Here is a 13,591-nt window from a genome sequence, read left to right on the forward strand (position 1 = left end):
TTTTTCTTTTTTGCTTTTCTTTTTCTTTCTTTCTTTCTTTCTTTCTTTCTTTCTTTCTTTCTTTTCTTTCTTTCTTTTTTAATTTAGGGATGGAGAGATGGTTCTGTGGCTAAGAGGGCTGGCTACTCTTGCGGAGGACCAGGGTTTAGTTATCAGCACCCAGGCTCACAACCACCTGTTAATTCCTGTTCCAGATGATTCCAAACACTCTAAGTTGGGGGTTGGGGCATGTGCCTTTAATCCCAGAACTCAGGAAGCTGAGGCAGGTGGATCTGCAGAGTGAGTAGGACAGCAGGCAGCCAGGGATACATAGAAAGAGACCTTGTCTCAAAGAAAGCAGACAAAATGATTTAGTTATTTTTATGTGTGAGTATTTTGCTTACATGGATGCATGTGTGACACATGTCCCCAGTGTCTGTGGGAAACAGAAGAGGATATTGGATCCCTTGGTACTGGTGTTATAGATGGCTGTGAGCTGACATGCAGATGCTGGGAACTGAACCCCAGGCCCTCTGTAAGAGCAGCAGGGGACCACTAAGCCATTTCTCCAGCACATGCGTGCTTGCACACATACATACACTCACACATGCTGGACCTGAGCTTATAATAGAGCTGAGGACGACACTGAACTTCTAATCTTCCCCCTTTCACCTCCATAATGATCAGATATGCGCATGTGCCAATGCATGCCATGTAGTGCTGGGGATGGAGCCCAGGGCCTTGTGCCTGCTTAGGTGACCGCTCTACCAGCTCCTGCTGCTAATTCATCACACCAAGCATCTGCCTATGAAGAGAATCTGCCTGAGATATGCTCCTTTCTGTCCAGCCACAGAGAGAGGCACTATTTGCAGTTGCTCTCAGAGACGGAGCATTCATCTCTGGAAATTGAGTGATCAGTGCAAGCTCCAGGCTGACCCAAACACAGCCTCTTTGGGGGCAGAGCCCCACTCCTGACCCACAAGCTCCACTGGGAAAAAGGCACAGAGGGTAAGGAGGAGCCATTAGGGGAAAATAGTAATCAAGAGAAATGACTGCTTAATTACACTGGGGGAGGGGGCAGCATGCCTGTTAAGACAGAAAATAAATCCACATTTCTAGCTCCCTGAAGTCTATAAAATATTGGAGGCCTTTTATGGTTGTAATCAAAAACCTCATTTCTCTAGCCACTGCTGGCCGGATCTAATTAGGGTGAGGTATGCTAACGACGCAAGCCTGGCCCAGGACGTTGCTCCTTGTGGTATTAATTGCATTTAAAGAGGAAGCATGAACCACACTCATGCTCACTAATTAGTGTGAGGTTACTAATTAATAACACAAAGTCAAACTGCCTTTGTCCTGCCATTAGCGATTAGCTCAATATGGCACAGCTCCTCTTCTACTACTTGTGAACAAGCTTGGAGTCAGATTCCAGCGGGCAGAAAGCTAGAAGCTGCAGAGCAGGATCAGGCAAGTACCTGGGCCATGTCCCTGATAATGCTGGACACTTGTGTGATTCCACTACATGCAGGTAACATGAGCCTCCTTCTCAGGGCCAGCATGGTACTGGCTCAGCTGGCCCTTCTTCACAGTATATAGCCTCAGGAAGACAGAGGGCTTGGAAGCAGGCTGAGCAGCCCCTTGCCCTCCCAGCTTCACTGCCAGCTCCAGGGCTTACTTGCTCCTTTGTCTCTGGTTCTTCTCCATAGGAAAAAGGGCCTGAGGAGAGCAAGCAGCATGCACCTCACAAGCAATTCACTTGGAACCTCAGTGAGGGGAAAGTCAACCAGAGGAGGGTGGACCCTGGGCCATGCACAGTTGATCAGAGGGGAGGGGGCTACCACAGGCTGAAGGTAAAGCAGAATGATAAAGAGGCTCAGCTGGCCTCACCAAGTCTCCTAGGAAACCCTACTAGAAGCCTTCCTTCTACAGGCTTCCTCAGGACACCGAATGACAACATCAGCTGCATCTCAGGTTCTGCAGAGAATCTTGGACTCAAACACATGGGGGAGGCTGGAGATGCAAGTTTAAGCCTAGAAAAGGAGGCAGTTGTGGTGGGTATGCCTTTAATCTGAGCACCTGGGAGACTAAGATAGGGGAGTCATGAATTTGAGGCTAGCAGCCTGGGATACAGAGTTGACCCTTACTCAAAATGCCAAAGCCAGAACTGATGATGATGGTTCGATGGACGAAATACTTGCCTTACAGCAAGTAAGACTTTGATTCTGACACTCAGAGGGCCAGGTGTGGTGGTGCATGTTCAGAATCCCAGCAAGGAGATGGGAGGTGGGGAGTCAGATCCCTGGAGGCTCATGGGCAAGGTAGCCTAGCCTAGGTACCAACGTTCCAGACCAATGAGAGAACCTGTCTCGGCAGTAGGGGGAGGGCCTGAGGAATGACACTGAGGTTATTTTCTGATCTCACACACCAGCACACACATGCACACTCACACAGGCATACATGTACTCAAATATGTACTTACAGACACAAAGAAACACAAAGTAAGTAGTAATAAAAAGGAGAAAAGAAATGTAGTTGCCAGCAGCAAATGCAGCTGTTGAGTGTAAGAAGAGAGGGCGGAAAGGGTTTTCAGAGAGAGGACAATGTTCTGCCAGTCAATGACCCAGGGGACACTGTTACACATGACTACTCAAAATAACCCCCCCTCTCCCAAACTCAACAGGTCTCCTGTCATGTGGTAAGGCCAGGCCTCCTGTCATGTGGTAAGGCTAGGCATGTAACTCACTTAGTACACTGTCCCACAGAATGTTGATCCTGATCCCCTAGTCTGCTGCTCTGGAGAAACCTCCCCTCACCAAGTTCAATGTGGCCAGGAGGCAGGTGAGGTGTCTGGGGCAGCCAAGCCTCAAAGGTCAGTGATAGTCAAGACATGAACATGGATCTGCCAGGCCCCATCACTGTTCCTCCTCAAGGCCTTGCCTGAGGCCAGGATAGGGCTTACTCAGCTGGCAAAGATGCCCCTGAAAGCCTCCAGCACTGTGGGAAGGATGGAGGCTGTGAGATAAACACCAGCTGTGTCACAGGTCCCCAAGCAATGCCACTTCTTATTTTCCTCTTAAGTGGGAAGGAGAAGAGAAGAGAAATAAACACTGTGAAGTGACCTGAGATTAGGCAATCAAAGGCAGAGATCAGAAACTGGGTAGAGGAGACAGCTCCAAACGGAACCCTAAACAAACATGAAGGAACCCTGCCCCAAGGGCCTGCACCCTATTCAGCAGTATCAGAGACTGGGTATCTTAGAGCCTGTGGCACTGTCTTACTCTCAAGGGTCAAAGACAAGTAGAGTCCTGCACTGGCCATTGCCTTGCTTGGATTACTACTGCTGTGATGAAACAGCATGGCCAGAGATGCCTCTAGGAGAAAAGGGTTGATTGCACTCATGGTTCCATGAGAGTTCCTCCCAAACACAGTGAGGGCAGGACCTTAAGCAGGGCAGAAACCTGGGGGCAGGAGCTGATGGAGAGGCCATGGAGGGTGCTGCTTACTGGCTTGCTCCCCATGGCTTGCTTTCTTATAGATCCTAGGACCACCAGCCCAGACATGGCCCCAACCAGAATGGGCTGGGCCCTCCCTCACTGATCACTAATTAAAAAAATGCTGAGGCTCCCTCCTCTCTAATGACTCTAGCTTGTGTCAAGCTGATATAGAAAACTACCAAGCACAAGGATGGTTCCCAAGTCCCCTACAACCAGGGGTGAGCCTCTACAAGAAGGCAGAGCTGGGACTGGAGTTGGCAAGGTAGGACAGGGAGAAAAGCACTTGACATACAAGCCAGAGGACCTGATTTTGATTCCCCAGCACCCAAATAAAGCTGGAGGTGGTAGCAAGTATCTATAATCCTAGTCTTTTTATGGAGAGATAGGGTAGAGATAGGAGTGTCCTATGAGGTTCATAGGACAGCTAGCTAGGCATGGCAATGGACACTGTCTCACACAAGGTGAAAGGGAAGGACTCACACCCTCTAACTTTTACATGCCATGGTGTTCCCTCCCTCCCTCTCTCCCACACACACAATGCACATACAAACATTAAAAACAAAACTGAGCAGAGGTAGAAGGCCAAGCATTGAGACTAAAGTAACACAGGTTGAATCCCACCCTGCCAGAGCCCTGGGATTCTAAGTCAGTCTCTGTGGGGGTCTAGCCACTAGTGCTTTTCAGGAACACAAGATGAGAGGACCAGCTTAGACTTCAGCACTATGCCACTTAGTGCACCCTACATTCCCACACCAAGATGTGGAAGCCTGTGAGCCAGGCCAGGAGCTACCTAGCACTAAGGGTCCTAGAACAGCTTCTGTACCCTACCCCCAAAAATGGACACAAGGCTCACAGTTCCTCCAAAGTGACATGGGAAGCATGAGGCAGAGCTAGGCAGCTTTGCTCCTGTGCAAAGTACACCCTGGGTGACGGCAAGCTTCTTAGCCACAGAGCCCTAGACCTGGCATGTGCTTAGCACAACTCATTTCTAATTCTACTTGGCCTTGTGTACATTATGAAAACAAGGCCCTGGGGTACATTCCAATTCAGGTCAACACTGAGGAAGCCACGCATGTCAATGCGCAGAACATCAGGGTCTCCCCAGGCTGTGCAGACTGATGCTCAGCTCACAAAAACTCCCACACCCCTACACGTGGCTTCCCCAATGGCAACAGCAAGCAGGCCACTGCTAAAGGAGGCTGGAACACTTGATCACAGGATAAAGCCCAAGAGGCCATGTGTGGAGACAAGAGGGTTACCACACTAGCCAGCCCACAACCAACAGTGCCTGGGTAAAACCAGGTCATACCATACCTGACAATGTGCCAGAGTTAAAGAAACTCACCATGCCCACTGACAGACACCAAACTCCACAGTCCACAGACTCTTCCACATTCACTGTGGGATGTAACACCCCACAATCTACAAAATCATTCCCTCGGTGCTCCCCACACTCTAGGCCATAGACCTGCCTGGCTTGCCACCTCTGACCACAGCCCCAGGCACCTTTCCCTCCTCCATGCTGTCTTAACTATCAGTTACCAGCTGACTGACACCTTGCTGCTTAGCCTCTCTCATGGGCACAGTCTGATTCCCATGCTGGTGACAACAGACTTACTTGGTGATTGGCAATGGACACACCCAGCATTGCACAAGCTTCCCTGATTCTGTATTCCATGATAGGTGTCTCCCACCTCCAGATCAGAATCTCAACCCTGACCCAGAACCCTCATATTTGCCAAAAGCCAACTAGCCCACATTCTCAGAGTCCCACAGGGAAACCCACCTGTGTTAGCTGACCTGCACCCTAAGTGTCCACATGCCTGTGTTGCTTAGGCTGACCTGGTCTGACCCAAGCCCTTAGCCATAGGCTCCCAATGGCTCCCAGGACTCAGTTTGCACCTCAGTTCCTTCTACTCTGCCATTTTCCCTAATACCGTGGCCACACACACAGGAGGGCGAGCCTCTAGGCCAAGTCCTGCTAGAGGAAGGCAGGGCTTCCCTTTTGTCTGGATCCAGGACTCAAGGTGGTCTTCCCTCAGGCTGCCCTTCACCACACAACTCCAAGTGAACCCACCTCAGTACTCACCGTGTCAGCTCTCTGCTTCTGAACCCCGAGCTCCTCCAGGGCCTGAGACAGCTGAGCCTACAAGATAAGACCAAGACAGTTAGAGTTGAGGGGAGATACCTGTCAGCCTTGGGGTGAAGGGCCTTCCTCCACTCCCTCTGAGTCTGTCAGGGACACCCTAGTAGGGCCCTGGGTAAGGTAAATTTTGAGCTCACACAACCCCTGCTGAGTGGTCATACATTGGGTTAAGTTGGGGTGAGGAGGAAGTCAGTCAGCTGAATCCTGCATCCTATAGTTTCCCACTTTGGAACCACTAATTGAGGTGGTTCTGCTGACAGAGGACAAGGCCCAGAAAACTGGGGGCTCTCCAGCACTGGACAGACTGAGAAGGAGCAGGGAAAACCTGGGCTGCTATCCCCAGATGAGAAGGTTCTGACTGGGAAGTCAAGGGTGCCCACACTGTACTTGAATACCAACAGGGTCTCCTGACCAGGAGTACCCAGAGCCTCACACCAGGGCTCAACTCCCAGAGGAGGATGGCCTTCCTGAGGCTTCCCAACCTCTGCTTCAACATCCCGGTAAAGGAGCAGGCAACTGGAGGCTGCAAGCACAGACTCAGTTTCCGGATAGGAGACCAAAGATCAAAGAGCACAGACCTTGGCTCCAGGGTGCCACAGACCCCATCCTCTTGGGCTCATAGCATAGCCCCTCTAGAATGGCACACACTCTTCACAGACTGAATACATTGTGATTCTCACAGGCCCTGCTAGACTACTCCCCGGCAGGCAGTAAGCAGCATGGCCAAGATGCTTGTAGAAATCTATCCTGACCACTAGTAGGCTGCTGTGAGCCATCTATAAATGCACTCTACTGTGCACTAAGCACTTACACAGCAAGGATATGTTACCCTCACTGAGCTGGAAGGGTACTGCCCAGACCAGAGCAACAGTCACTCCATTGTCAGGTCTGCAACAAGCAAGGGGACTCCTTCCTCTCCATCTACCATGATCAGACCTTCTTCCTCTGGAGATTGCCACAGGCTGAAGTGCCCTGCAGACGTCGGGACAGCTCAGTGCCTACGGATATTCTCCTGGCATATTATGCTCTCCTCTAGAAGAGCTTTTCTTAGGAAAATGGGTCAAGAAGCCAAACACCACGTATAACTGAGTGAGTGGCTGGTGAATAAGCTTGGCAGGATTTGAACCCAGGTCCAACCTGAGACTCTCAAAACAGGAAGAACTGCAAGGCTTACATGTCCATTACCAGGGTATACAATATTTCCACAAACACACCACTCTCGCTGCTTTAAGAGAAGGGGATGGAGGTCAGAGACTGACATCCCCTCCACCTCACTGGCCTCAAGGACACACACTGATCTGCTACAAAGCAGTGAGGAAAAAAATAAACAGTGTGACAGAGGAGCAGGCAAAGAGGCAAACAGACATCTCCCAAAAAGGAAACACACACAGGCGGCAAACACACAGAAAGGTAATTAACATGGTTAGCAATTAGCCAAATGCAAATCAGGACCAACAGCAAAACCACTCTGCAAAGACAGGGCTGGCAGAGCCCAGGAAGTGCTGGGGCGCTGAAGGGAAAGGATGGGAATCAAGCAAGTCTCAGAGCTGGGGCAGCAGCAGGGAGACTGAAGGAGCTCAGACCTGGCCTCTCCTTAGGGCTGAGTGTTTGCATATCAACCCCAGGTATGTGCTCAAAGGACTGGGTTGAGAAGCCGGCTCAGGGGAAAAGCACTTTCTAGGTGACTGAGAATCAGAGTTTGGATCCCAAAAGTCCATGTAAAAGTTACGCGTAGTAGCGCACTACATGTGGTAATGCACATCTGTGATCCTGGCGCTCCTATGTCGAGAAGGAAGGCAGAGAGACAGGGAACTCTCTGAAAGCTCTCTGGACAGCTAGCTGGGTATATACAGTACGAACACAAGCCCCTGCTTCAGAAAAGTAGAAGGCAAAATTTGATGCCTCAGGCTGTCCATCGACATCAGCATGCATGCACACATGCACATTTGAGCACATGCGAGTACACACACAAACACACACACACACACACACACACACATACACACACACACACACACACTTCAGCACCTTTGGCTGTGGCCTTGGCCACAGAAGGACGGTAAGTGGGCTGGAGAGATGGTTCAGCATTTAAAAAGCACTGACTGCTTTTCCAGAGGTCTTGAGTTCAATTCCCAGCAAGCACATGGTGGCTCACAACCATCTATAATGGGACCTGATGCCCTCTTCTGGTGTCTGAAGACAGCTACAGTACACTCATGTGCATAAAATAAATAAATCTTTAAAAACAAACAAACAAATAAATAAAAGAAAGGATGGTAAGTGACAACCTGCCTTGTATAACCACCACATCTATACATAGAATTGGGCTGGCCTTCATTGCAGCTCTACCAGCACCCATCCACACCTGCATCAGGAGGTAACCAGAAGGTTCCCCAGAAGACTACTAGAAAACACTCACTCCAGAAGAGCAAACCTTGCTGGGACAGTAGGCCAGAATCAAAAACTGTGCCCATGCCATGGTTCCTCCATTAAGGAACTCATCCCTTGGATCAGCCAAGCATGGTTAGCAACAGCACTGTTATAGGAAAAGATTGTTGGGAGAATAAGACATCTCAGTCACCATGTCCTCATCCAGAAAGCAGGTCCCCTCTGAGGTCCTGGTGCAAAAGGGATGGCTGGCCATGATCATCATCATACTGTTCTCAGAAGGGACAGAATGGTAGAGCATTGTCTGCAGCTTAAGCACAGAGCCTCTGGAAAACGCAGCCTCAGTCACAAAAGGAAGACAGTGGAGGTGATGGTCCAGGCCTCACAGGAAGATAACAGTGCAGAGCTGAGGATGGAGGATGAGGTGTAAAGCCCAACAGTGGGAGATGGGCAGTGCAGGGATCTATATTACTGGCTTCTACACTGAGGAAGTATCTCATGGTGGCATCACAGTAAGTGTCCTGCCCTTTGCAGTGACATCAGGGCCTACATGCTCTTGCTTTCTCCTGAGACTTCTAAAGAGGGACAGGCAGCCCGTATGCAGGAAAACAGCAGCATGGCACCTCGGCCCACCAGCTGTCCCTCATCTGCCCACAGCTGGTCCACACACAGAGCCAGTGGCTAATACAGGCAGTCACCTCTCATCCCTCTGCTCATGTGGCACCAACTACTACCAGCCCTGCCCAAGGACACAGAGCCTGGCTTTGAGGCTATGCACAGAGAAGACAGGAAGACTGCTCCAGAAATCGTACCAGAAGCAGCCCCTGCTCAGGCTCTGGAGAGGCAGACAAGAGCATGGGAACAGCACAAATGTGCTTGGTTTCAGGTGTGGCCAAGGTGGCAGGTGGGCCAGCACACATTTGCAGAGGGGCCGATAGTGCTGGCCACATTCTCCAGCCAAGCCCTGGAGACGCGTGTGTTCAGACAGAAGCCCTGGACATGCGCCACCTGTGACATTACATCCTGCACAGAAGCCTCAGCAGGGCTATTTTTATCCTGAAGTGAGAAGTGGCAGCCTGATGATCTAGCACCCCTGCAGGCACTCAGACAACTCAGAGTATGCAGGAAAACCTGCAGGTAGAGACAGGCTGGGACGGGCCATCCCAAGCCCCGAGGGGGGTTGGTGTACCTTCTGCAACACCACAGCCTGGCTGGGAAAACCTGGAGAGTGGGCCGTCAGCCCCACCTGGACCCAAGGACGCAGTTAACACTGAAGAGACCGGATCGTAAGTGTTAGGCTTTCTCTTGGGTTTGAGTGTAGATATAGATGCAGGAGCCTCTCCCTCCAGCACAGATGGCAGGCAGAACACCTTCAGCTTCTGGGGGCTACAGAACAAGCTAGCCCCTGAGCAGGCAGCTAGCATTCAAAGTTCAGACTGAGGTGTGGGATATGGGAGTGGAAAGCATTGTGGGCAGGAGTGGGCTCTGCTGGAGTAGAGGAGACAAATGGTCCCAGCCTGCTCCATCACACTCTTCACAGTTAATGACTCCACAAAGACCACTTAACTAGAAACAGGAGCTTCCCAGCTCTAGCCCATAGCCACTGGTGGAAGATCCTGGCATATTAAGTGTTTCCACTAACCCTGCAGGGATGCTGAGAGAACTCAGATCTGGGAACTGCGGCTGTGGGCAATCAATCTTCCAACATGCGGCTAGGATCCCAATGGCTGCCTATCATCTAGGTGACCTCCACAAAGGCTGACCTTAACCTCTGATCTCAATTCTTAGAGTACTTGTCTTCCATCTGTGCAATGGGCCCAGTGAGCTGGAACCATAGTGCAGTGGCAGAGCAATTCCCTGGCACATGCATGGCCCTGGGTTCTTTCAGTCACTCCCTGCACCCCCCTGCATCCACTTCTCTGAACTTTTTGGAGCTTCTCTCCATGTTTCCCCACAATGTAGTCTTTTTTACCAGAGAGCAGCACGCCAGTGTGTTTGTGAGGGAGTCTCCATGTAGCTGGTCGTGCTGTAATCTGTTTTAATTAAATATGCTGGAAACACAACTCAGGTGATGAGTGGCATCCAAGTGCCACACACTTGTATTTATGGCTCCGTCGACAGAGGACTCGTGACATCTGCTTCCAACCTCCGCAGCCGCTTTATTAAATGGAATAAATAAAATCCGGGCAAAATGGCAGCAGCCCCGCTGGAGACAGGCTACTGGGAGTCTCCGGCTCTACATTTCTAGTTTGTTTTGCTGAAAATGATTTTGCCGGAATCAAAGTATACCCCATGCTGGAACTGATGACAGATGTTAGCCTGGGCCAGGGCTGTGCTGAGAGGAGGACTGCAATGGCTGCCTGCTTACCCATGACAGCCCTGGGATGGGCACACCTGCCTTCTCATGAACAAAACCATCAAGTAGCAGTCCTTCCACCCTGGTCAACCATGGGAAAGCTACACCCAGTGCACAGGAATCTATGGATGTGCCTGTTGACCCCAGAGAAAACAGAAACTTGGGGTGAGGGTGGGTAAAGAAAAGGCAGCAGGGAAAGCCATCAGAGAGGAAAAGAGAACAGAGGGTAAAGTCTTCCCCACAAGAAAGAAGACCTGACTTCCCAGCCCCAGTGCCCATGGAGAAGGCCAAGTTTGGCAATGTGCATCTTAAATCGCAGTGTCGGGAAGAATCCCATGGGCTCACTGGCCAGTCAATCTAGCCAAATCTGAGCTCCAGGTTATGGTGAGAAGAAAGCTCCAATGTTTACCTGACGTCCAAATGTGCGAGTACTGGCATGTACACCTATGCATGCACATGACAACACACAGAAAGAGAGAACAGGCAAAGAGAAGGGAAGACTAAGGGCAGAAGTAGTGGAGAGTGCCATGGAGAGGCAAAGAAAGCAGGGAGACGGTACCACACACCCGCCCTCCCTCTTGGCCTGTCCCTAGAGAGTGGATTTGCAGTCAGACCCTACATTGGGGTGTTCTCTTGCTCACACTTCTCCACCTTCTCAACTCAGGTCTGAACAACACAGGTAATGTGGGGGCTCCCTCTTCATTTCTTGCTATGTAACTTCCCTGGAAGAACCACTTGCCTCTAAGGCCTGAGTGATGCTTACCTAGCTGTAAGGCACTAAGGGACCTTTAAGAAAGGAGTTCCATGAAGTTATGTAACTTTTTACTGTGTCAATACAAGCAGCTCAGCTAATAAACTCCCGACAAGACTTTTAAAGCTCTCTAGGCATGAGCCATTTGCAAGCGTCTGGTATATAAACTTCACTGTCCAGTAAGGCAATGGAAAGCTACCATCTGTGGCTGCAGCTCCGCCACCTATAGCAAGACCAGAGGCCAACTCCTTGGCCTAGGAATACAGGTCTGGAAGAAGACTGAGCTGCCCTACGATAAGCTGAGCATACCTGCTCCAAGACGATGGCCCACCCGTCTCTCAGCCACTCTCAGGCATACAGTACCCAGGAGGTGCTAAGCCCTCAATGAATATATCTCCCAGACCCTGGGCAGTGATTGAGGTCTCTAGAATGTACCTACCAAGGATGTCAACATGGTCATGGGTAGAGAAAATGAGAAACAGGAAGGTTTGCCAGGACTACCACCTACCTGAGACCTGGAGAGATCCTGACTAAGGCTGTTCAGGGCTATAGGATATGTCTACAAGCTGGGCACTCGGAAGTGGCAGGTGATGTGTGCCATCTTGATGAACAGAGTGGCCTTAGATGGGTAGAGTGTACCTGCTGGATCGCAGGGTGTGATAGAACCAAACTGTGGCTGTCTTGGCCCAGTAGTGCTCTCCTCAAAAGGGTAGGGGCTGGAGATGACAACAAGGCCATGGGTCTGCAGGTGAAGTACAAGATTGTTTAAGTTTGGTCTATTGCTATGTACTGTAATGAAAAATTCTATACCCAAAGGTCTAGGCCTACAAGTAAATTCTCATGTTTACAAGCTTTTGTTGTGCAAACCTTATCCCTTGATTTAAAACAATTGGTTAAATAAAATTGGCTATAGCCAATTACTGGAGGGACTAGAAGTAGGTAGGTTTTGAGTTCCCTGGTTGGGGGTAGAGAAGAGAGGAGTGAGGAGAGACCAGGAGGAGAAGGAAGAACAACAGGAGGAGAGGAGGAAGCCTCCATGAGGGGAGAGGAACCATGAGCACATGGTCAGGAGAAACAACAAGTATCTGGGTATACTGCTGGAGAGGCAGCCAGGCCAGCAGTTAGAAGAGTAAATTTGGGGCTACCCCCCAGTAACTGTAAAAGCCAAATAAAATAACCATAGTCCAAGTCTCATTTATTTGTAAGTTAATTGGAGATAAGCTTAAAGTGGTTGTACTACATGCAGGGGCTGATGATAACCAGGATCTGGGCCTTAAACAGCAAGCTCTATGGCTTCTGTAGGAATAGCTTCCTGTCTTACTGTGGCCAGCGAGTCTTTCCTACCAGTCATCCTCATAAGTCACCTTCAATTCCCAGAACTTCTGACTTAGGATATACCCTCCAGACTCACCAAGGCTCTAGGAGCCCATCTGCCTGTCCAGAGGCAACTTCTCCCTCCTTTGGCCTATGCATAGCTTGCCTTCTACAACAGAGCAAGGCTGTTTGCCCATCTCCCTTCTCACTAAATGGAGACTCACAGAAAAACCAACTGTATATTGGACTCTACAGAGCAGGTAACAGAATGGAAAGGAGACACATTTGGGGAGGGAGTTCCCTCCTAAATCCAGGCTCCAAGATAGCTGGGAAACCAAAAGCCAAGGCCACCTTCATCCTTCGAGCTCCCTCCATAAAGGTCATCCAGCTGTGATACTCTCACACCTGCCTGGTCCTTGCCTCTGATCAGCATGTACCCATTATACAGCCTTCCAGCCATCCTTCCCTGCATCTATCTGCCCTACCTCACACTCCAGGCCAGTGGCTAGGCCCAGAAAGCAGTGAGCCTGTCTGCTGCCACCTGGTGGAAGGAGAAGGTGTACCATTCCACACTCCAATGGATTAGGACCCACCCCCCACCCCCACCCCCGGCTGGCTTCCTCCTCTAAATTGCTAAATCCAGCTACTATTCCAACCCTAAAGGGCTGGGTCTGCCAGACCTTGTGCTCCTCCAGGGCCCCATTGTATGAGGAGGACTCTAGTGGAGACAGGGAATCCTGTGACTGACTGGGCACAACTGTCTCTTGGTGACTCCTGTGATAATGAGGTAAGAGTCTGAACACATGGCCACTCTAGACTGCAACAGTATCATACCCGCCAGCTGGAAGCATAATTAGCACAGCCACAGGTTGAGCAGAAAAGCCACCAGGGCTCTGCTCACAGGAGCCTATCTCACCACAGCCATGAGACCAGCATACCTAGGGTCAGAAAAGGAAGGTCACTGAGGGCCAGCCTACTTCAAGAGGCCAGAGTGCCCATGCACAGGAGGACGAACTGTAACAGGAATCTCCAATGTGTGTCTGTTGGGGAGGGGGGCTTCTTATCTTCCCCCACCTGGACTAACCTGACGAGCACTCACAGTAATGGTGACAATGAAATAGTAAGAGCACCTTGCTTGACCAAGCTGAGCCTCCCAACTGGCT

At 50.4% G+C, this 13,591-nt stretch overlaps 1 protein-coding gene across 4 annotated transcripts in view; it reads right to left on the minus strand.

Annotated features, from left to right (window-relative positions):
* The window catches only part of Mad1l1 (mitotic arrest deficient 1 like 1), a 314,427-nt gene that overhangs the window by 119,070 nt on the left and 181,766 nt on the right, over positions 1-13,591 (minus strand). For all 4 annotated transcript variants that reach the window (XM_031338516.1, XM_031338517.1, XM_031338518.1 and 1 more), the window contains one exon: positions 5,563-5,619. In XM_031338516.1, coding sequence (XP_031194376.1) covers positions 5,563-5,619 — 57 coding nt within the window. The remainder of the gene's footprint in view (positions 1-5,562; positions 5,620-13,591) is intronic.

This window comes from Mastomys coucha, unplaced genomic scaffold (genome assembly GCF_008632895.1).
Source record: "Mastomys coucha isolate ucsf_1 unplaced genomic scaffold, UCSF_Mcou_1 pScaffold22, whole genome shotgun sequence".
Classification (NCBI taxonomy): domain Eukaryota; kingdom Metazoa; phylum Chordata; class Mammalia; order Rodentia; family Muridae; genus Mastomys; species Mastomys coucha.